This window comes from Lampris incognitus, chromosome 8, assembly GCF_029633865.1.
Source record: "Lampris incognitus isolate fLamInc1 chromosome 8, fLamInc1.hap2, whole genome shotgun sequence".
NCBI lineage: Eukaryota > Metazoa > Chordata > Actinopteri > Lampriformes > Lampridae > Lampris > Lampris incognitus.
In genome coordinates, this window is record NC_079218.1 from 23,881,733 (window position 1) to 23,905,407 (window position 23,675).

General features: G+C 42.9%; 1 protein-coding gene across 1 annotated transcript in view; it reads left to right on the forward strand.

The window, feature by feature from the left end:
- Positions 1-23,675, forward strand: part of rabep1 (rabaptin, RAB GTPase binding effector protein 1) — a 56,033-nt gene that overhangs the window by 19,389 nt on the left and 12,969 nt on the right. Inside the window, exons 7-15 of the mRNA XM_056284488.1 lie at positions 1,002-1,180; positions 5,298-5,408; positions 7,812-8,270; positions 12,940-13,044; positions 13,372-13,488; positions 18,434-18,532; positions 18,927-19,067; positions 20,980-21,169; positions 22,441-22,496. Coding sequence (XP_056140463.1) covers positions 1,002-1,180; positions 5,298-5,408; positions 7,812-8,270; positions 12,940-13,044; positions 13,372-13,488; positions 18,434-18,532; positions 18,927-19,067; positions 20,980-21,169; positions 22,441-22,496 — 1,457 coding nt within the window. The remainder of the gene's footprint in view (positions 1-1,001; positions 1,181-5,297; positions 5,409-7,811; positions 8,271-12,939; positions 13,045-13,371; positions 13,489-18,433; positions 18,533-18,926; positions 19,068-20,979; positions 21,170-22,440; positions 22,497-23,675) is intronic.

Below are 23,675 nucleotides of genomic sequence, written 5' to 3' on the forward strand. Positions count from 1 at the left end.
TTAATGTAGCCCAATGTAACACTAACTTTACAAGAGCATGTCATTGGCAGAATCAACTGGAAAAGTTGAAATTCATTTGACTGGTGCAAATTGAGATCAACAAGCCTAATCAATGGGTTGATGACCCCTGTTCTGAGGCATGTCTTATTTATGTGTTTATTACAATAATAACAATATAAACCATCAAATATTGTGCTGCAGATTCTTGGCTACTTATTATTAAGTGACCAGTTTGATTTAATCATATACACAGGTGCTTCTATAAAACTTAACCTGTCTCCCAGGGGCGTCCGGGTAGTGTGGTGGTCTATTCCATTGCCTACCACCATGGGGATCGCCGGTTCGAATCCCTGTGTTACCTCCAGCTTGGTCGGATGTCCCTACAGACACAATTGGCCATGTCTGCGGGTGGGAAGCTGGATGTGGTTATACGTCCTGGTCGCTGCACTAGTGCCCCTTCTGGTTGGTTGGGGCACCTGTTTGGGGGGAGGGGGAACTGGGGGGGGAATAGCGTGATCCTCCCACGTGCTACATCCTCACTGTCAGGTGAAAAGAACTGGCTGGTGACTCCACATGTATCAGAGGAGGCCTGTAGTAGTCTGCAACCCTCCCTGGATCAGCAGAGGGGGTGGAGCAGCGACCGGGATGGCTTGGAAAATAGGATAATTGGCCAAGTACAGTTGGGGAGAAAAAGGGGTAAAAATCCCCCCCCCCCCAAAAAAAAACTTAACCTGTCTCCCAAAAGCAGATTTGTATCTTTGATAAGTTCTGCCTACCTCGCGTGTGTCCTACCCAAGGAGTGCTTAATTCAAAAGATATGTCTTAAGCTTGACTAGACAATGTGCAGTTGTATCAAATTTGGGCTGTGTAGACTTAACTCCTCTCTAAATTGCAGCAGTTGTGCATACAAACTCTGTCAGTCTCTTTTTTTCTTTGCGGTGCAATCTAAACCTTTCCCCTCTCACTCTATTATTCCCTTTATCCGCTGCTTTGTGGGTCAGTGTGTCACAAGCTGGAACTGGAGCGCCAGCAGCACAACCAGCTGAAGCACACATGGCAGCGGGCCAACGACCAGTTCCTCGAGTCTCAGCGTCTGCTGATGAGGGATATGCAGAGGATAGAGAGTGTGCTGTCCTCTGAACAGCTCCGTCAGGTGGAGGAGATGAAGAAGAAAGACCAGGTAGACATGACTGTACACAAACAAATATGTATAGGCATTACATTTACATCTTACATTTTCTCATTTAGCAGACTTTTTTTTATTCAAAGCAACCCACAAGAGAGTCAGCAATTAGCAAATGCATCTGTGTGTCAACCTACAAGCATCTCAGAGCACTAGCAATCATATCAGAACCAAAAGTACATATCAAGTGCAATTAGTGTAAGTGTGTAATAGGTAAATCACCAATAGTGTCACAAGTAAAAGGAAGTTCAAATTAAGAATTACCATGACAATGTCACAAATCAGTGTAGCAGTCATGTAGAGACTGTCTACGAATTAAGGTAGGCCAGCAAAATTTCCTTTTTTGGGGGGGGGGGTTCTTAAATGAAGTGAATGAGCTTGTAGCTTTGACGGAAACTGGGAGTTCAACCATTTGGGGGACAGGTGAGAGAAAAGTCTAGAAGAAGGGCTTATCCCTTTTGAACGTAAACATAGATATTAGGTTTCCAGAGGTCAAATGAAGAGGGTGAGCGTATATGTACAAGTTGATAATGATTTGCAGGTGAGTCTGGTTAAGGTAGGCCAGGTAAGTCTAGCTCCTGGCTGCTGTGTGCACATCGTGGCAGGTTGGAAACTGAGCATGCAGCATCATTCTGGATTCTGTGAAGCATTTGGATAGCAGGGGATGGGAGATCAGTGATAAGTGCATTGCAGTAGTCTGACCAAGAGATGAATAGGGCCTGGACAAGGAGCTGCGCAACAAGCTCTGATAGGCATCATGTAGAGCAAAGTGGCGGGAATGGGACACAGCCACAGTATGGTAAAAAAAATTAGAGCTGGTTATCTATCATCACCCTGAGGTTCATTGGATCTGGATGTCATGATTTTTGATGTATGGAACCTGATCAATATGTCCCTGGAGATGGAGGATTTTGGAAGGGATGACCAGCAACTCAGAAAGGTTGAACTGTAGGTGCCACTCCCTCATCCATACAGATTTGCTAGCAAGGCAAGCAGCAACCTGAGTAGATGCCTCAGAGTCCTCTGGCAGAAAAGAATGGTTGAGGTCGGCGTCATCAACATAGCAATAGTAAGAGAAGAAAAATAGTGAGCTGAGCCTTGAGGCACGTCAGTTGTGACCCCTCAGGAGGGTGAACACTTGACATCTCCTTAAGATAAGTAAGTGTCCATTGGATCAGTTAAAACACTGAGCCAAAGCGTGAGATTGACTAGATTGGCACTGACCTGCCAATCAATTAGCGGGGAAGTCAGTTCAATCCCTGATGTGTTTCTTTTTGTGTGTGTGTGCATACGTGCATGTGGTTGCTTACACCTCAGACATTTTAAGTGTCCCGGGACTGCTGAATGGTTGCACTAGTCAACAAGTATTAAAACTGCTGCTCTTACTTATCATTGCTAGACCATAAAATAAAATGGTTTGCACTGTAGCATATAGTGGACTCGACTTACAGGCTGATACAATAGTGTAATTTGAACCTATATTTATATGCAATCATATAAGTTGTGTTCACAACTGTTTTCTAAATTTAGGAATTATTACATAGTAGACAGTTGTTATGCACATTTGCTAGTTTTTCCACTTAGAGAAATCTTGAATAGATTAACACTGCTGCCTATGTTGGAGTTACTCATATAAATAAGAGTACATAAAGGCAAGTTGGTGCACTTTCTAATCCCATATAATCAGAAAAGAGTTTAGATAGAAAAGAACTTAGTTAAAAAAATATCAACGCTGTCAAAGATGAGTGAGGATAATTAACATCTGTTCAAATGACAGAATTTACATATTTCTGCAACTATTATAATATTAATGAAGGAGTGCCTGGTCTTAGTGGATTACTGAAGTTTTTAAGGTAGGGTTCAGCAACTCCAGCAGAATGCGAATCATCTTCATAAATTGCTACTCATAGATTGATTTTTATGGATTTGCTCTTATGTTATAGAATAGAATAGAAGGATCTTTATTTTCACTGTACTCAGGTACAATGAAATTTTGCAGACTTCTCTCAATGTAGGTAAAATGAATAAATAAAAACAATATGAAAAATGGAAGCCACTAATTAAATTAATGAATAAAAGCATTACGAAAAAATTGAAGCCACTAATTAATTAAATTACATTTATACATTTAAAAAGTTAAAGACGTGGTCCGCGGTGGTGTAGCGGTCTAAGCATCGACTTTGTGTCGATGCAGTTGCCCACTGGGGACTGGGGTTCGTGCCTCGGTCTCGTCAGATCCGACTATGGCCGGACTCGATGAAGCAGCAATCATTGGCAACGCTGTCTTCGAGAGGGGGGCGGAGTCGGCTTGTGTTCGTCACATGAATGCGTCTCTGTGTGTGTCGGAAAAAACAGTGGTTCGGCCTGGAGTCGCCTTGTCACGAAAGTGGGGAGGCGGTCTCTTTCGAGACTGCCGGCCGGAGAGATGCAGTTGGCGAACGCATGCAGTACGAGGGTGGGTGTTTGAATTAAAATAGGGATCGACTGGCCACTAAATTGGGAGAAAAAAGGGAAAAATCAGAAATAAATTTATAGAAAAAGTTAAAGAGGTTATAAATTGTATGTGGTAGCAGTCTCTGGGGGTGGAGGTGGGTGCATGTGCGTGCGTGTGTGTCACAGTCTTTAGTGTGTGTCACAGTCCCTGATATATATGTGTGTGTATGTGTGTGTGGTGGTCCTTAATATGTATGTCTGTTTGTGCTCACAATACCTGTATTCTGTTTTGCGGTTGGGCAGGAAGGGGTGTGATGGAGGCCACAGCTCTGGGAAAGAAGCTGTTCCTCAGTCTGTTGTTGCAGGATCTTATTGTCCTGAACTGTTTGCAAGACGGCAGTGGTTCAAACAGGGAGTTGCCACAGTATGTGGTGTCCCTGACGATGCTGCTCGCTTTCTTCCTCAGTCGATTTGCATAGATGGTGTCCAGTTTTGGGAGCTCCATCCCAGCAATGCGCTGGGCCACCTTCACCACATGATGCAGGTCCTTTCGCTCAGTGGCTGTACAGCTGACATACTACACACTAATGCAGTTAGTCAGGATGCTCTCAATGGTACTCCTGTAGAAATTTTATCAGCAATTTCTGTGGGATCTGGGCCTGTTTCAGCTTCTTGAAGAAGAATAATCTTTGTTGGGTCTGTTTGCCACCTGACCTTAAAACTAAATCATGCTGTGCTGTTGATCCATGGATTTTGGTTAGGAAACACCTTTATTGTCTTTTGTGATAGCACACTTTCTGTGCAAAAGTTTGTATCCTAGGACTGATCCAGCATATACGTACTTCAAGGTCTGTCCCTTCTGCAAACAAATCCCATTCAGTGTCATCAAAGCAGTCTTGCAGCATTTAGATGGCTTCCTCAGACCACACTTGTACTGTCCTGATAGCTGGTTTTGTTCTGCAGATCCGTGGTTTGTAACCTGGGGTCAAAGTTGGGGGAAATATGGTGTGATTGTCCTAGATGTGAGGATAGGATCTCTTTGAATGCTCCTGGGATGTTTGTGTAGACTTGGTCCAGTAAGTTGTGCTCTCTTGTTGGGAAATTCACATTTTTATGAAATTTGGGAATGGCCTGTTTGAGATCCACATGAGTGAAGTCCCCTGCTACAATGATCACACCGTCTGGGTGTGCCATAAGCTGTTTGTTAATGTCGTGATGTAGCTTTTCCAATGCTCACTTAGCCTTAGCTTGTGGGGTGATTTATACTGCCATGATTGTTATTGTCGTGAATTCCCCCAGGAGAAAACAGTGATCTGCACCTTACCATTAGGAGCTTATGTCTTTTGCTTCTACCTGTTGTTTCAACATATTTTCATACCATTTGTTTGATGCCTTCTTGGCTTGTGTTTTATTTTAGTACTTTTCTTTTTTTTAATTGTTGCTTTAAAAAGTTACTTAAAATGTTGTTTCTTATTGTTGTTTTGTTTGTTGTATCTGTTAAAGAATTTGATTAGGATAAAGGTCTGACTCAATTTTTTAAAAATTAATAGATGTTTTTTTTTTTTTTTTGGGCTGTGGTTACATTTGTTATCAAATCCAAAGCTTAGAGAAACTTAGTTGAAGTGAGTTGGTGGAGCAATACCATCAGTTAGTAGAACTAAACTCTTAACTTCAATCCTAGGAGGAAGATGAAAAAGAGAGGCTGAGCCAAGTCAAGGAAATACAAGAGGAGGATGGGGGAGACCACACAGAGCCTTTAGATGACTTATTCTTAGGGCTGAGTGTGGAAGAGGTATGAGGATCATGTAATTTAATATGCCCTTTGGAGGGAAGCAAGTATGCTATTATTCTCTTGCATCCTATTATGTTTCCCTTTACTAATTTGATCTTCACAGATAAGCAATACGATACCTTCACTATTGTCCTTATCTAGACCAGTGGTTCTCAACCTTTTCGAGTTGTGACCCCCAAGAATAATCAGGTTGGTGTTCATAACCCCCCCAATAGCACTTGGATATTTAACTCACAGCACCCTGATGCAAAAACTTTGATCACTCATAAAGTCTGCCTGAGAATGTTCAGGGATTACTGTAATAACACATGAAAACTACCAAACTCGCACATGAAGACCATTGCTTTGCCCACAGACAGGCATTTTAAGATTTATTGAAAGGCATCTCATGAGCGTACACACCTTGACTCTCACAAACACACTCAATAAGATCTATTCTAAGGCAAATTATATCACTGGTACAGGCGATGTAATGTAAAAACCATTCCCCAGTCTAAATTATGTCATTTTACATTTTACACGGCACCGCAGAACTACTGCCATGGGCTATGCATCGCAAATTGTGGTCAATCGCTCATGGATGCAAATTGTGTTCATGTGCAACAAGCGCGTCCTGCTAAACGTTAGTTTGTGATATATTATTAACTATATCCATTAACGTTGTTCTGAACTGCCTCAGCTATTAGTCTGCTGTTCTCCTCGCTGTCCTTAGATTGCCGCAACTTGTGCGTTCTACTCGCATTTTGTACATAAGACTGACATGACACCTGTTATGAACATGGGGTCTTTATCAATGTTTATTACTATCATTAACTGTCATTTGGTTAATTATGTCATATTTAATGCAAAGTTAACATTGTTTGAGACATCCATTTTTGAGCTACAGACATGCAAAATATATCAAATCGAGTGGCTCAGTCACACTCGGGTTCTTACAACAAATAAATCTCAAACAATGTCAACTTTGGGCGTCCGGGTAGCGTGACGGTGTATTCTGTTGCCTACCAACACGGTTACCTCCGGCTTGGTCAGGCGTCCCTACAGACACAATTGGCCGTGTCTGCGGGAGGGAAGCTGGATGTGGGTATGTGTCCTGGTCGCTAAACTAGTGCCTCCTCTGGTCGGTCGGGGTGCCTGTTCGGGGGGGGGGGAATGCACTACGTCCCCCTGGTGAAACTCCTCACTGTCAGGTGAAAAGAAGCGGCTGGTGACTCCACATGTATCGGAGGAGGCATGAGGTAGTCAACAGCCCTCCTGGATCAGCAGAAGGGGTGGAGCAGCGATCAGGACGGCTCAGAAGAGTGGAGTTGTTGACCAGATACAACAAGGGAGAGAAGCGGAGGAATAAATAAATAAATAAATAAATAAACTTTGCATTAAAAATGACAATTGACCAAATGACACTTAATGACAACAGTCATAAAGATTAATAAAGATTCACTCATTTTCATGACAGGTGTCATGTCATGGCTGTGACAGTGTCATGTCAGTCTTATGCACACCACTTCAAATAAAGTGTGACCCATCTCTGATATAGTCTTTGATAGATCAACTATATATGTTAACCTTGTTGTTCTCGACTGTACCTGCCATTAGTCTGCTGTTGTCCTCGCTGTCCTTCAATTTTCTCAACAACCGTTCCTCCACGCACAATAGCAACCAAGACCGCTGGATCCCAGGGTCCACTTAAGAAGCTGACGATTAAAATGTGTCCCTATTATTTGCACAGAAGCTTTTATTACTGATGTACGTTTTCAGGTGAATCATATTACAATAAACTGAATGTGTTTTTAAAGGCAGTAATGATTTTTGTTCGATTTCTGTAACAATGCCTGCGTTATTATTTCATTCTGATCCTTATATGAGGAATGATTATTATTACCTACTAAACGTACAGACGTTTAGTATTGCATTGCTCTCTCAAAGAAGTGTTGAAGTATATTGAGGGCCAGCAGCAGCACAGCGCACCACTTTTTGTACTGTGACAGTACAGCAATTAAAGAGACAGTACGCCTATATTTTGCATCAGGTGCGCCGTGGGTTTCGACGGTTTCATGCTTGTTTTCTCCACAACCATCTGATGACTCCCAGAAATTATCTCGCGACCCCTTGGGGGACCCAACCCCTAGGTTGAGAAACAATGATCTAGATCATAATCATAGTCATAAATCAGCTTTGTATCTCAGGTAGTCACATAGACTGAACCAACAGGTAAAAAATTAACCTCTCGATGAGGCATGCTCTGGGAGAAAAAAAAACTATTAATGAGTTGCAGTTTCCCTTTCTGTTACCCTCTCTTATACTCAATATCTCTTTTATATTGTTGTCATTTTAAAAACTGCTTCTCTGATGAGTTTTCACGTTAAGAGAACAGTAAGCTCACTCTTCTTCTCTCCTTTATAGCCCCACACAAACCACAGCGCCCATGGCTCCATGCACTCTTTGGATACAGATGTGGTAGCAGGGGGGCTGTGTGACCCCTACAAAGACAACCTGCGGCGGGTTCAGTCCACAGACAGCCTAGGCTCCTCCCTGGGGGCCCAACAGGGATTGGGCGGTCACAACCATAAGGCTAAATCAGCCAGCCACCTGGACGAGTCAGACTTTGGACCCTTGGTAGGGGCTGATTGTGGGGTCATGGAGGGCTTTGGCGACACTGCCTCATTAAGCTCTATCAAGCTGACAGCCAGCCAATTCCTGCTGACAAAAGACCAGGAGAAGGCCATAAAGGCTATGACACCTGAACAGGAGGAGACGGCATCACTGCTGTCCAGCATATCCCACGCCCCTGACACAGCCTATTTGCCACCTCCGGGATACCGCCTGGTCAGCGACAGTGAATGGAACCTGCTCCAGCAAGAGGTTGATCACAAGGATTTGTTTTTATTGAATTCTGTTTTAGTATATAGAGATGGTCTTCTGAAGTTCAAATCAGAGCTCATATTTCTGTGTTTTTTGTTGTTGTTTTTTTAACAATTTGGGTCTTATTTTCATAGTGTTTGCCATTCCGCATATTGGTTGTGATATTTTACTCAGCCGACTTCATTGTTGAGATCTTGGATAGAGGACCACCGCTGGACATAGCTCTACAATGGTGTCTTTTGGTGGCATGGAATAAGTGTATTGGGCATGTTTCAGCAAGTTCACCCAGTTATCTAAACCAAAAATTTTGAAGTGAAAACCAAATTGGGAGTTAGTTCAATTAGTACTTGAAATGTCTAATATCAATGCTCAGTCCCATTGCTGAGCTCGTTTAAAGGGCAACGCCATCAGCTTTCTTTTCTGGGTTGTTCAAATGGAAACTCACTCAGCCGTTCGCAAAAAGGAGTGATGTGAGTTAGCGCTGATGCCTGACACCCCCCCCCCAACACACACACACACACACACACACACACATGCAGTTCGCTTACAGTGTAAGCATAGAGAGTGACAAAAGTGTTAAAAAATGCAGAAACCTACATCAGTTCACATGGGGAAAAGTTTTTAGAAGGACTTGGAAAAATAGCATTTTTATGCTAAAACATACAGTGCATCCGGAAAGTATTCACACCCCTTCACTTTCCCCACATTTTGTTCTGTTACAGCCTTATTCCAAAATGGATTAAATTCCTTTTTTTTCTCATCAATCTACACAAAATACCCCATAATGACAAAGTGAAAAAGGTTTTGTAGAAACTTTTGCAAATTTATTAAAAATAAAAAACTTAAATATTGCATGTACATAAGTATTCACACCCTTTGCTATGACACTCAAAATTGAGCTCAGGTTCATCCTGTTTCCACTGATCATCCTTGAGATGTTTCTACATCTTGATTGGAGTCCACCTGTAGTAAATTCAATTGATTGGACATGATTTGGAAAGGCACACCCCTGTCTGTATAAGGTCCCACTGTTGACAGTGCATCTCAGAGCAGAAACCAAGCCATGAAGTCAAAGGAATTGTCTGTGGACCTCCGAGACAGGATTGTATCAAGGCACAGATCTGGGGAAGGGTACAAAAAAATTTCTACAGCTTTGAAGGTCCCGAAGAGCACAGTGGTCTCCATCATTCGTAAATGGAAGAAGTTTGGATCCACCAGGACTCTTCCTAGAGCTGGCCGCCCAGCCAAACTGAGCAATCGGGGCAGAAGGGCCTTGGTCAGGGAGGTGACCAAGAACCCGATGGTCACTCTGACAGAGCTCCAGCGTTCCTCTGTGGAGATGGGAGAACCTTCCAGAAGGACAACCATCTCTGCAGCACTCCACCAATCAGGCCTTTATGGTACAGTGGCCAGACGGAAGCCTCTGCTCAGTAAAAGGCACATGACATCCCGCTTGGAGTTTGCCAGAAAGCACCTAAAGGACTCTCAGACCATGAGAAACAAGATTCTCTGGTCTGATGAAACCAAGATTGAACTCTTTGGCCTGAATGCCAAACGTCACGTCTGGAGGAAACCAGGCACCTCTCATCACCTTGCTAATACCATCCCTACAGTGAAGCATGATGGTGGCAGCGTCATGCTGTGGGGATGTTTTTCAGCGGCAGGAACTGGGAGACTAGTCAGGATCGAGGGAAAGATGAATGGAGCAAAGTACAGAGAGATCCTTGATGAAAACCTGCTCCAGAGCACTCAGGACCTCAGACTGGGGCGAAGGTTTACCTTTCCACACGACAATGACCCTAAGCACACAGCCAAGACAACGAAGGAGTGGCTTCGGGACAAGTCTGTGAATGTCCTTGAGTGGCCCAGCCAGAGCCCAGACTTGACCCCCATTGAACATCTCTGGAAAGACCTGAAAATAGCTGTGCAGCGACGCTCCCCATCTAACATTGCAGTGCTCGAGAGGATCTGCAGAGAAGAATGGGAGAAATACCCAAAATATAGGTGTGCCAAGCTTGTAGCTTCATACCCAGGAAGACTTGAGGCTGTAATCGCTGCCAACGGTGCCTCAACCAAATACTGAGTAAAGGGTGTGAATATTTATGTACATGCAATATTTCTGTTTTTTTTTAAAAATAAATTTGCAAAAATTTCTACAAAACCTTTTTCACTTTGTCATTATGGGGTATTGTATGTAGATTGATGAGAAAAAAAAGGAATTTAATCCATTTTGGAATAAGGCTGTAACATAACAAAATGTGGGGAAAGTGAAGGGGTGTGAATACTTTCCGGATGCACTGTATGTACTTCGACCGAAATATTTTTGGATTGAATACATGGTGAACTCTACTGGGAAGCCACAGAATGATATAAAAGCCTCGAAAACATTGACCCCTCCTGGGGGGGGGGGTTCCCTTTTTTCTCCCTAATTGTATCCGGCCAATTACCCCACTCTTCCGAGCCGTCCCGGTCACTGCTACACCCCCTCTGCTGATCCAGGAGGGCTGCAGATTACCACATGCCTCCTCCGATACATGTGGAGTCGTCAGCCACTTTTTTTCCCCTGACAGTGAGGAGTTTCGCCAGGGGGAGTAGCGCATGGGAGGATCACGCTATTCCGTCAGTTGCCCCTCCCCCCTTGAACAGGCTCCCCGATCGACCAGAGGAGGCATTAGTGCAGAGACCAGGACACATACCCACATCCGACTTCCCACCCGCATACATGGCCAATTGTGTCTGTAGGGACGCCTGACCAACCCGGAGGTCACACAGGGATTTGAACCAGCGATCCCCGTGTTGGTAGGCAACAGAATAGACCGCTATGCTACTCGGGCGCCCCTTGCTGTTGTTGGAAGGACAGATTTCCATGTCATAATTAGAAGCCGTTGTAAAGCTGTGTTTAGTGGTAGTATTGTGTCCAAAATCTCCAAAATGAAGCCTGTGATTGAAAATGATATCATAAACAATATGCATGATGGCAAAAACTATGAAAATAAGATCATTGCTGGAAAAAAACGGAATGCTCCTTTAAAGCTACAATCCTAAAGAGGATCAGCTTTGTTTATTTCCCTGGCACCCATGGTGATTCTGGCAACGCATTGGTGTTTGACCACTCTGAATTCAAGAGATCTATTTAAAATTAAACCATTACCAGTGTATCGCCACCTTCCTTACTGCCAAACAAAAAGCTTAAGGAAAACCTGCTATCTGCTTGTTAGCCATAAAACCCCACCTTCTTGTTCAAGGTCACCACCACCACCACCGCCATCTGCCTTATTCTTCCAAATATGGTTACTATGGTGAAGATGTAAAATTCTCAGTACCATATCATTTCTCCTGGCAATGTCGCACCAGACAGCAACCATAAAATGAGCAATTATGAAAGCAGTCTTGATCCAGATATCCTTGAATTAGCTGTTTGAAATAAACTAGTGCTATAAAGTCTCTGAAAGGATTTGTAGTTTTTCTAGTCAGAAAAAAACAGGCTGATAAATGAATGCCAGTCTTGGGCCATTTAAATGAGGAAACGATGAAAGAAGAAAAATTATAACAAAAAAAAAAGTATGAAGATAAACCAAATTGGTAGTTCCTAGGATGTCCAGAATTTTGTAGACTTTAACCTGCAAAAACTCAACTTGCTGGCTGCCCCTAGGAACTCATCTAGTTCGCTGGACTTCTGTGCTTTCATTCTAAAGGTTTAAAAAATTCGTTACTGCTATCTCTTGACATAGTTGAAGGTTTCCTTTTAATGGAACAGGCTCCCTCTACTCAATAGCAAGCTGTCAAACAATTCATCAAAGACAATAGGATGATGCTAACTTTTTTGCTCATGCAAAAATAATTACATTAAATGCGTAAGCTGACATTCATGTTTTTGCATGAGCTAGAAAGCTGTCATAGCCTTAATGTCCTTCTATCAATCTGACATTTATGTAGCAAGTTAACAATCATTAGTTACCAGCCACAGGTGGCCTTATGGCTATAGCCAGTTGGCTGAATTTGTATTGCAAGGATGAGAGAGACGTGGAAGTTGTTTTTAATTTTTCCTCACTAAATTGATACCCTGTACATTTTGTCACACATTGGTATTTTATAACCAGAAAGTGAAAGTCAAAGAAAGTTGAATCAGTTCATCTGGACACTGTTTACAGAAAATTAAAGCTGAAGAAATTTCATCATTGTTTTTAAATATCCCATATAACTGATGCTGCACGGTGGCACAGTGGTTAGCGTGGTCGCCTCACAGCAAGAAGTTCCTGGGTTTGAGCCCTGGGGTAGTCCAATCTTGGGGGGGTCGTCCTCTGTGAGGAGTTTGCATGTTCTTCCCGTGTCTGCGTGGGTTTCCTGCAGGTGCTCCGGTTTCCTCCCACAGTCCCAAGACATATAGGTGCGGTGAATCGGCCGTGCTAAATTGTCCCTAGGGGCTGTGTGTGTGTGTGTGGGGGGGGGGGGCCTGTGATGGACTGGCAGCCTGTTCAGGGTGTCTTCCTCCCTGCCACCCAATGACTGCTGGGATAGGCTCCAGCATACCCGCGACCCTGAGAGAGTAGGACAAGCGGTTTGAATAATGGATTGATGGATATGACTTGCTTGAAAGGAACGTTATGAATGTGTTATTAAAACAGTTAAGGCAAAGTGTTACCTGGTAATCTTTGTGGTCTGTCACCAGGTGAAAAACGCTGGCAGGAAGCTGGGCCGACGCTGTGATATGTGCTCCAACTATGAGAAGCAGCTGCAGGTCATCCAAGGTCAGGAGGCTGAGACACGAGATCAGGTGATTGTTCTACATGAGGCTGGTGTCATTTTTGGGAAGTGATATTAATATCAGGAACCGATATTGATATAGAGAGTACTTTTTCCCCTCCTTTTAATCCTTTAACTCATATAGTGTTTTTTAAGTATGGTGTTTGTTGAGTGAATCAATACATTGGGGTTAATCTGCCCCTACTTGCAAGATTAGACTACATTTTGGTTCTTATTGTATTGTTTTCTTAAATGTTTAGAGGATTTAGGAGTCGGTGCAACACCAGTTTTCTGTCATGAGTTTTTTCATCCTTACAGTTGAGATTGTGATGGTTAAATAACCCTTCGTCTCTCCCAGGTGAAGAAGCTTCAGGTGATGCTGCGTCAGGCCAATGACCAGCTGGAGAGGACAATGTCTGAGAAACAGGAGCTGGAGGACTCGGTGAAACTGGGCAATGAAGAAACCACTGCCAAGGTCTGGAAAGAAACTCAAAACACACAAATACTTTTAATTCTAAGCTCCAAAAAAAATCATAAGTATTTGCTTTCACAATCGGCATACTTGTATCATATCTTTTTTTTCATTGAAACAGTAATAGCTTCTATTCAAAAATGTTCAAAATCGACCTTTTTGCCTAGAAATATGTTTAAAAAGAACTGTCCCAATACATCACAGCCCAATTTTAAGTATGCGGGATGGTCTCTAATTCAGAAAGTATGAGCCATAATGGGGCATATTATGGAACATACAATTTGCTCAAAGTTGGCGCTGTAGTCCAGGAATGAATTGATACATTAGATTTCCAGTTTATGAATTTGTGTTGGTGTGCGCAGTGGTATAAGGTAGACAACATAAGATATTCAAATACGAAAAACGTCTCTCCATTCTCTGCAAATGGATCCATATTGCACATGTGAGTACATAGCCGTATAGTGCCTAAACATTTTATTGTACAGAAAGTATTCCGCTATTCCAATTCCAGGATTTAAGATAAAAGGTCTGCTTCAAAGGGCATCCAGGTAGTGTGGTGGTCTATTCCGTTGCCTACAAACACAGGGATCGCCGGTTCAAATCCCCTTGTTACCTCCGGCTTTGTCGGGCGTCCCTACAGACACAATTGGCTATGTCTGCGGGTGGGAACATGGATGTGGGCATGTGTTAGGGCTGGGCGATACGGCCTAAAAATAATACCGCGATATTTTTAGGCTGTATCGCAATACACGATATATATCTCGATATTTTTTGAAATCTTCTCTAAAGCATTTCATAAATGCTTGATTTAACCGTTTGATGCATACTATCACACCAGTATGATGACTCTAGTAGTCTCTGCAACATCTACTACTACTACTACTACTTTTGGCTGCTGCCATTAGGGGTCACCACAGCGGCTCATCCATTTCCATTTCTTCCTGTCTTCTGCATCTTCCTCTGTCACACCAGCCACCTGCATGTCTTCCTTCACCACATCCATAAACCTCCTCTTTAGCCTTCCTCTTCCCTGGCAGCACCATATTCGGCATCCTTCTCCCAATATACCCAGCATCTCCTCCACACATGTCCAAGCCATCTCACTCTTGCTTTGTCTCGAAACCGTCCAACTTGAGCAGTCCCTCTAATATAATCGTTCCTAATCCTGTCCTTCTTCATCACTCCCAATGAAAATCTTGGCATCTTCAGCTCTGCCACCTCCAGCTCCGCCTCCTGTCTTTTCGTCAGTGCCACTGTCTCCAAACCATATAACATAGTATATGTTGTAAAATATACTATGTCTCTGCAACATATGTGAGTAAAACATTCTCGTTTATATCTGTGTTTTCCATTAGAACAATTTTTAACTTTTAAATTCAAACAAAAAGGGGGAAACACAAACAAGTTAAATGTAACATACAATGTATTTATTTAAATCAGTCATTTGCATACTTTGACTTTTAACAGCTGTTAAATGAAAATAAATAATGGCATAATGTAGGTCTAGCCTACATACTGTACCCTTGTTCTATAGAGCTCGAGCTCAACAAATACCCTTAACAAAAACGGAGTTCAAAGCAACAAAAAAGTGCATTCAACAAGAAACCCTGAGAAAGGCATTTCAAAACAACATAGATTTAAGTGCGCTTTTAATGTGTGTTTATGACACCAGGTTATTAAAGAAAGAAAAAAAATAGCATAGTGCCTGAACCACCGAGGCAGAGTTCCAGGCCGTCACTGTGAGGAACCACTGTGCAGAATAACAGTAACGTCACAGAGGTGTGTGTGTGTGTGTGTGTGTGTGTGTGTGTAGGTATGTGTGTGTTGTGATAAATCACTGTGCATATCAATGAGGGAAAAATTGATTGGTGAGGGTTGTGTGGGAATATATGTGCATGTGTACAACTTGTCAGTACCAACACGTTGCCCAGAGGTTTTGTGCCAAAAACACAAGCCTATCAACGACTTCTGGCTTGAGCGATGCCCGGTGGCAAGTAACTGTAGTCCCACTGGTACTAAATACCCTTTCCGATGGGGAACTGGTGGTGGGCACACAGATAATTTTGAGCCAATTTTTTCAGGTTTCGGAACATTTTCTCGTGGTCCTTCCACCAGCACAGGGGATCTGATTCACAGTCCGCGCCAACAGACTGCAAGTAGGAATACAACTCTATTTTAACCTGCTCTCTGTGTGAGGGTGTGGCAGAGGATGTTGTTGCTCTTTTGAAGAAGTTGCAAGGGTTTTCTTTTTTGGTGGCTCTGATGCTGTTTGAGTTTCATGAGGCTGTGAAGCAGCTGACTCAGCTGTGCCCTGGTCAGACAGTATTTCCCCCATCTCCGACATGGCTCTGCACTTGATTCCCTCCACCTTTTCCTCTGAAATATAAGCAGTTTTGAACCTGGGATCCACCAACGATGCCATGTTCAACAGGTCGTTGGTGGCAGGGTCAGCAAATTTCTCCTTCAGGTAATCCAGGGTGGAGACTTTGATGGACTGGGTCAGTGCAGTGTCATCCTCCTGGATTGCAAAGATGCTGGAGTGGAAGAGATGAAGCACAGGCTTGACATAGGACACAGTGACGTAGTCCTCACCTGATAAAGCATCTGTGAATTCCACCAGGGGTTTTAGAGCCTTGTGCACTGACTTGAGGACTTCCAGGTTTTGCCAGGTCAGAACAAGTTACCTGTTTTTTTTGTCTGAGGCCAAGACTTGAGAAATTGCTCATTCCTTCTTCAGCACCCGCTCAATCATCTTCTGCCTGGATCCCCACCTGGTAGGGGACTCTGTGATCAGCTGGTGTGCAGGGATATTAAGCTCTTTCTGTGCTGTAGCCAGGTCTCTCCTCCTCTTCCAACTGAATGAGAAGCTGCTCACAGCCTTCTTGCAAATGGCAACAGAATGCTCAATACGGGAGTCTTTCATGCTTCTCTCTGAGAATAAAAACAAAAATTTAGAAATGGTCAAGTAATTGTAAAGAAATCCAACAATTTAGTCACTCAGCCTAACACCAAAATTATTTTGACAATTACTGATTTACTACAGATCTCCAACCAGATTGTTTTCTGGCCGCAATATAACAGTTGTGCTTCATATCTTTTTGATAAATACATAACCACACACACACACACACACTTTTTAATTGCATGAAACAATTATGTGCTCTCTTTGTGTTACGTTTATCAGTTGGCTGTTATAACATTGCTGCAGCTGATGGCCAAAACACTGCAGTCTTGTCCACTTGTTGAGGCTCACAGCTTTGATTATGTTAGCCCCGTTATCGGTGGTGATGCACATTTGGCAAGCTTCCGTTAAGTTCCACGACATGAGCGCATCTTGCAAGCCTTGTGCGATTATCTCGCCTGTACGGTCCTCTGGGAAAAAAACTCATTTGAAGGCACAAACTCTTCAACTCCCAATTGGCGACGTAGTGTACAGTAAAACTCAGATTTGGCTCACAGGTTCTGCTGGACCACAAGTCAGTAGTTGTGGAGAACTGGATCACATTTGTTAGCTGGTGGGCCAACCTTTCTCTCACTGAAATGTACAACTCTGGTAGAGCTTTCTCAGCAAAGAATTTGTGACTAGGCAATACGTACTTTGGATCAAGTGTATTAATGAGTTTTCTGAATCCAGGCTTCTCAACTACACTAACTGGGGCCATGCCTTTGGCGATGTAATGTATTACTGCGGCCGTGATTTCTTTCCATTTTGGACTTTTTTTGTCATATGGTACTAATTTGAAAAAAGGAAGCAGCCAAAGTAATTTGCTTCTGGCCTGGTTCTGTTTGCTTTGGCGTTTTATTTGGTGTGGCTGTTGATGTGGACATGCAGAGTTTCAGGCATTCTTCGTCGTGTAGTGAGTGGCGTTTCAAATGGTGAAACAGATTCATGGTACTGCTGTGGCTCCTTGTAATACCCAAACCACTGCCAGATGATGGATCTGGTGCTGTTTCTTTTCAGAACTAATGCGTCCGCCTCCATCTTCCATTACCGTTTCCGAACCCGACCATAGGCTGTGTAAAAATAACTCGACACATTTAACTTAACGTTAAACTCGCTTCGGTATTTCACTTCTTTCGCTCTCTCACAACTGCCCTTACCCTGTTCACTCCAGAGTCAATACCCACCTCACCTACGTCACACACACTCCCCCAGGAGATTGGTCTGGTTGGGGGATGGGCGGGTGAGTGTGTGTGTGTATGGGAAAGAAACATAGGGGAGAGCAAGTCTCATGATGGAGGCTTATAAAAATACTAGACCATTTGTACCCGGTGTTGGTGTTATAGGCATTTAATACATCACACGTAGAGCAAGCCGCGATACATCGAGTATATTCGATACATCGCCCACCCCTGTTATGTGTCCTGGTCGCTGCACTAGTGCCTCCTCTGGTCGGTCGGGGCGCCTGTTCATGGGGGAGGGGGAACTGGGGGGAATAGCATGATCCTCCCATGTTCTACATCTCCCTGGCGAAACTCCTCACTGTAAGGTGAAAAGACGTGACTGGCGACTCCATGTGTATCAGAGGAGACATTTGGTCATCTGCAGCCCTGCCCGAACTGGCAGAGGGGGTGGAGCAGCGACTGGGATGGCTCGGAAGAGTGGGGTAATTGGTCAAGTACAATTGGGAGAAAAAGGGGGGAGAAAATCCAAAAATAAAAAAAGGTCAGCTTCCTTTTAATTATTAATGTATTACCTATTTTAACATTAAAGGAAAGATCAATGAAATCATCCAGTGCCCATCTGAATGCTTTACATAGCAAACTGAAACTGCGTGAGTCACCATTGCAGGGTTCCACGGTTCTACATTTTATGAACTGACTACTCAGTTTACATTGGCATATGCTCTGCTTTTAAATTATAGGGATTTATTACACGTGGTGTGTGATGGTTGGTTAAAGCATTAACTGCCATCTCAGAGATGTTTGTGCCTATGTTGTGTTTTAGGTGTCAGCTCTCATGCAGAGAGTCCAGGAGTCGGAAATGCTGCTTTGCGCATTACAGCAGGCCTTCAGTCAAGCTAAGAGGAACACACAAGAACAGATGGTGAGCAGCACAACATTCTACATTCTACAGCGTTCCTTTTGAGTTTCCTTTCATTGCCTTCTGTTTTGATTTCTGGTGCCTTTATGCTTTTAAAATATTCTTCCCAAAAAATAGACAACAGCCAACTTTTGGACATTCATGTCCTGCATGAGATTTTAATTTTACCTATACATGTCTGTTTCTTTTTAATAAAATGAAGTTGGTGGTTTCCCCTACTATAAATGGTGGTATTGGAGAAATTAGATGTTGCAACTTCCAAAAGCAGAAATTTTCCTGTGACTCATCAACTAGCATGTGGCCCTCTGGTTCCATATTGCATTAGTCATACTGGAGATAGGAAACAAGCTGACACATAATATAATATGGCACTCTTTCTTGCTTGCTTTCTTGTTAGGCGGTGCTGATGCAGTCAAGGGAGCAGGTAGCAGATGAACTAAGTCGACTTCAGAGAGACAACGAGAGCCTGCAGGGCAAACACAGGCTGCACTCAGAGCTCCAACAGCAAGAGGATTTTGTGATGCCCAACACTGTACAAGTATGACAACCCAGAATCACTCTTTGAGACTTCCCATAATCATAAGTGAATTACATTTAATATGAATAGTGTAGATGACCCATCATTACCTCAGTATATTAATTTACTTTCACTGACTAGTAAAGGCAGTTGTAAATACCACATGGTGTCATTTTTTCACATTTGTTCTCATTGCTATTGCAAAAATATGCATTTTCATAGAATTTACTGTACATCATGTTTTTCTAATGGGCCAAGATTAGAGTGCAGAGGAATACTGTATTCCCCAGACTGCAAGTCGCACTGGAGTACAAGTCCCACTCAGCTAAAAACACGTTATTGTGGGGAAAAAAAACATAGATGAGTTTCTTCTGTGTGTAAGTCGCATGATGGTACAATATAGAGCCCTGCGCAGGACTGTTTTCTTAATCCCACTCCCACCCATTCCTGCTGTATTTCTGACCATTACTGCCCGCTCCCACAATGTGTGTGTTAAACTCCCGCCCACTACCGCAATGTGTGTGCCCACTCTAGCCCGCACCCGCAAACATTCTGACCATTCACGCCCACACAATAGAGTTCCATTGATTTTGTGTCTTCTCCTGTCCCGCAGGGAAAACATGTTATTTTACTGTGTAGTATTAATAAAGAGAGGCATACCTGTCAGTAATAACTTAGCGAAATTACGTTCTAGTGCATAATTGCATACATACTAGTGCAATAATTGCAGTTATTCTAGTTCAATAAGTACACCTATTCTAGGGCAAAATTACATTGTATTTATTTATTTTGCTTATTATTTTGGAAAATGTGTTGTTGGTTGTGGTTGTTTGTTCTGCCGAGGTTGTTTTATTTTGTTTCATTTCCCTGTGTCTTAATGCACTGATCAGCATTGTATTCTGTACAATGACAATAAAGGCTTTCAATTCAAAACTTTTCCTGGCAACGAAGTCATATGGCCAGATGTCTTTACAGCAACATACTACATTTCTTGGTAGTATCTTGTTTAATATATGCAAGGAGAAGTGCTTTATCTTTGTTGCCTCATCCCAGAGGTGCCATATTTATGGCCATTGTAGATCAATACTTTTGCGCATTTGTCACAACCAACAAAGTCCAGTTCGTTTCCGTCTTTGTCAGCAACAACTGAGGAATTTTTCCAAATGTCAGACTTGCCTTGATTTTCTTTTGTATTGTAATGACCTGCTTTGATCGTCTTTTCAACTTCATTTGTTAATTCCATCCTTCTGGTTAGCTGTAGCCGAATCCCGGACCCTCTCCTGCCCACAGCAAAGTTAAAACGGCCCGCTCCTGCGAGATTTGCGTTGGGTCCCACGGGATCCCAATCCCAATGTAGTCCTCCAGTACAGTATTTTCAATTGAGTCACAAGATTAAACTGTGTCATCTCGTGGCCTTAGTTGAAATGCAGTGTATTTGTCCGACAAAATTACATTGTGTAAGTCACTTTGGAATATAAGTCTCAGGACCAGCCAGACGAGTAAAAAACAGCGACTTATTGTCCGGGAAATACGGTAGTCAGATTTGGTTGGATAAGCATAATAGTTGAATCAGAATATCCCAATTTTTTTCCAGTTTCCGAAGCCACAAAGAGTTGCAAGAAATAGAGACAATATACATATAATTCTTTGTTCCATAGTTTTTTTTTAAATTTGTTTCATTTATCTGTAAAACATCCAGGCTTGCTTTATAAGAACATTGCACCATTTCTCTCATTGGATGGCTTTTGCCACCACTTTACATCAAACATTAAAAAAATGAGAAGGTGACATCCTGATCCAAAATAAGCTCTCTGCATTTAATTCCACATTCTCTTTTGTGCTGTAAGTCATGCAATAAAAAATCCAGTGACAGCCCTATGGTAATTCCTTAACATTGACACTCAACACAGTGTGATTGGTGATTCTCCTTTAGGAGCTTCAAGCCCTAGTGCTGCGGTTGCGGGAAGACATGGTGGCTGTGCACACTGCCACTGACCACTTGGAGGAGAAGCTAAAGGCAGAGATCCTGTTTCTGAAGGAGCAGATCCAGGCAGAGCAGTGTCTTAAGGAGAACCTAGAGGACACTCTCGAGCGGGAGATTGAGGGCTGCAAGGAGGAGATAGGTGAGACTCATTTGGTCACTCAGTGTTAAGCTGTTCTACCCAGAGATCGCTGCAGGGTAACACATAGTTATTAAGTAAAGTGCTATGTCATCCACACTTGATTTGGTCAATGCAAGAGCTGTGAAGTTTCATTTTTGGTGTGATTGTTCATTCTAATTTGCAGACAGATTTAATGACTCAATTCAAATGGCTCTGTCTTGATGATATGGTCAGGTGAATTTCTACATTTTAAATGAGAACTTCTCCGCACACATCATTCAAACACACCTTTTAATCCCCTGGATATTCCATCTCGCTGTTTCAAGAGGTGTTTAGAATTATAGTTAGCCTTAAGTAAGTGCCTTGCGTTAAGGCTATGGATGCTGCACAGTTCTTGCTGTCTTGTCACAAAGTTGCTTGTTTTTTTAATATATATATATATATATATATATATATATATATCTTTCAGAGACCTTGTCATTTTCTTTCTGTGGACAATTTTTCTTTTTCTTGTATTTATTTCACCACCTTCTCAAATGCTTCCTTCTGTTTTTTTCCCATTGATAACTGTTGTTCAGACATCTTGGAAGGTAGGGTACACACTTTAAGCAAACCTCCTTTAGCTTTGTGTATGCTAATAGCGTTGTCCTCAAACTAATAACCCTATGGAACCTACATCGCTGTGCTTTACTCTCAATTTGTTTTGAATAGTGTTTGATTAGTGGAGAAAGTGTGTCATTATCACTAGAGCATTTGCCATATATTTTCCTATGCTATAGGTTGGTTGACAACTGCATTTCATGTAACATTCAGATGTGGTGCCTTAATGTTATGTAATTGGAAATTACAGAATTGATTATTGGTAGAATTAAATGAAGGCCACTTGTGTTTCATGAATAACTAAAGAAGTGGCGTGTGTTTGATATGATGCATTTTTGCTTTCTAGCATTAAACCCCATGACTGGATGTATTAATGTGTTTACTTAGTGTTGATGTGTTGTATGCCAGTATTTAGTCTAACACTCGGTGGCCTATAGTGTCTGTCTATTAGCTGTAGGGGTTTGTCATATAGGTACCTTTCTTTTCTTCATGAAAACAAAACGCACACAATCACACATCATTCCTTCTAGTTAAGCAACTTTGCTCTACTTAGATTCACCCTGTAACTTGGATGAATTATTCTAAAACTGGCAGATAATTTTCCTATTGTTAAAAATTCCAGAAAGCACATCTGAGCTTTGACATTTAGACTTGCGTTGTAATGATGCTTGAACAATCTCTCCCCCCTACAGCGTCTTTCTCCAGTTTGAAGACGGAATTGGAGCGAGTGAAGGCGGAGAAGGAACAGGTAGAGCATTAACATAGAATTCTCTCATACCCTATCTATGCCTGCCTCATAAGTCCCAGTATAGATGAAAAATGCACTGCTCAAAAAAATAAAGGGAACACCTAAAAACACAATATAGACCTCGATGAATGAAATATTTCAGCTGAAAATCTTTATTTATTAGGCAGAGGAATGTGTTTAGAGCAAAATAACCTAAGAATGATCAATGGAAATCAAAATCATTAGCCCATTAAGGTCTGGATTCAGAATCATTCTCAAAATCAAAGTGGAAAATGAGAACATAGGCTGATCCAACTTCTGTGGAAATTCTTCAAGACAATTCAAAATGAGGCTCAGTAGTGTGTGTGGCCTCCACGTGCCTGTATGCACTCCCTACAACGTCTGGGCATGTTCCTGATGAGACGACGGATGGTCTCCTGAGGGATCTCCTCCCAGACCTGGACCAGGGCATCGGTCAACTCCTGGACAGTCTGTGGTGCGACATCGCGTTGGCGGATGGCACGAGACATGATGTCCCAGAGGTGCTCGATTGGATTCAGGTCTGGGGAACGTGCAGGCCAGTCCATAGCATCAATGCCCTCGACATACAGGAACTGCTGACACACTCTGGCCACATGAGGACGAGCATTGTCATGCATGAGCAGGAACCCAGGGCCTACTGCACCAGCATATGGTCTGACAATGGGTCTGAGGATCTCATCCCGGTACCTAATGGCAATCATGGTACCTCTGGCTAGCACGTAGAGGTCCGTGCGGCCCTCCAAGGATATGCCTCCCCAGACCATCACTGACCCACCGCCAAACCGGTCATGCTGGAGGATGTTGCAGGCAGCAGAACGTTCTCCACAGCGTCTCCAGATTCTCTCACGTCTGTCACATGTGTTCGGTGTGAACCTGCTCTCATCTGTGAAGAGCACAGGGCGCCAATGGCGAATCTGCCAACCAAGATGTTCTCTGGCAAAGGTCAATCGGGCTGCACGGTGTTGGGCTGTGAGCACAGGCCCCAATTGTGGACGTCGGGCACTCATACCATCCTCATGCATTCTGTTTCTCACTGTTTGAGCAGAAACCTGCACATTAGTGGCCTGTTGAAGGTCGTTTTGTAGGGCTCCGGCAGTGCTCCTCCTGTTCCTCCTTGCACAAAGGACCAGATAGCGGTCCTGCTGCGGGGTTGTTTTC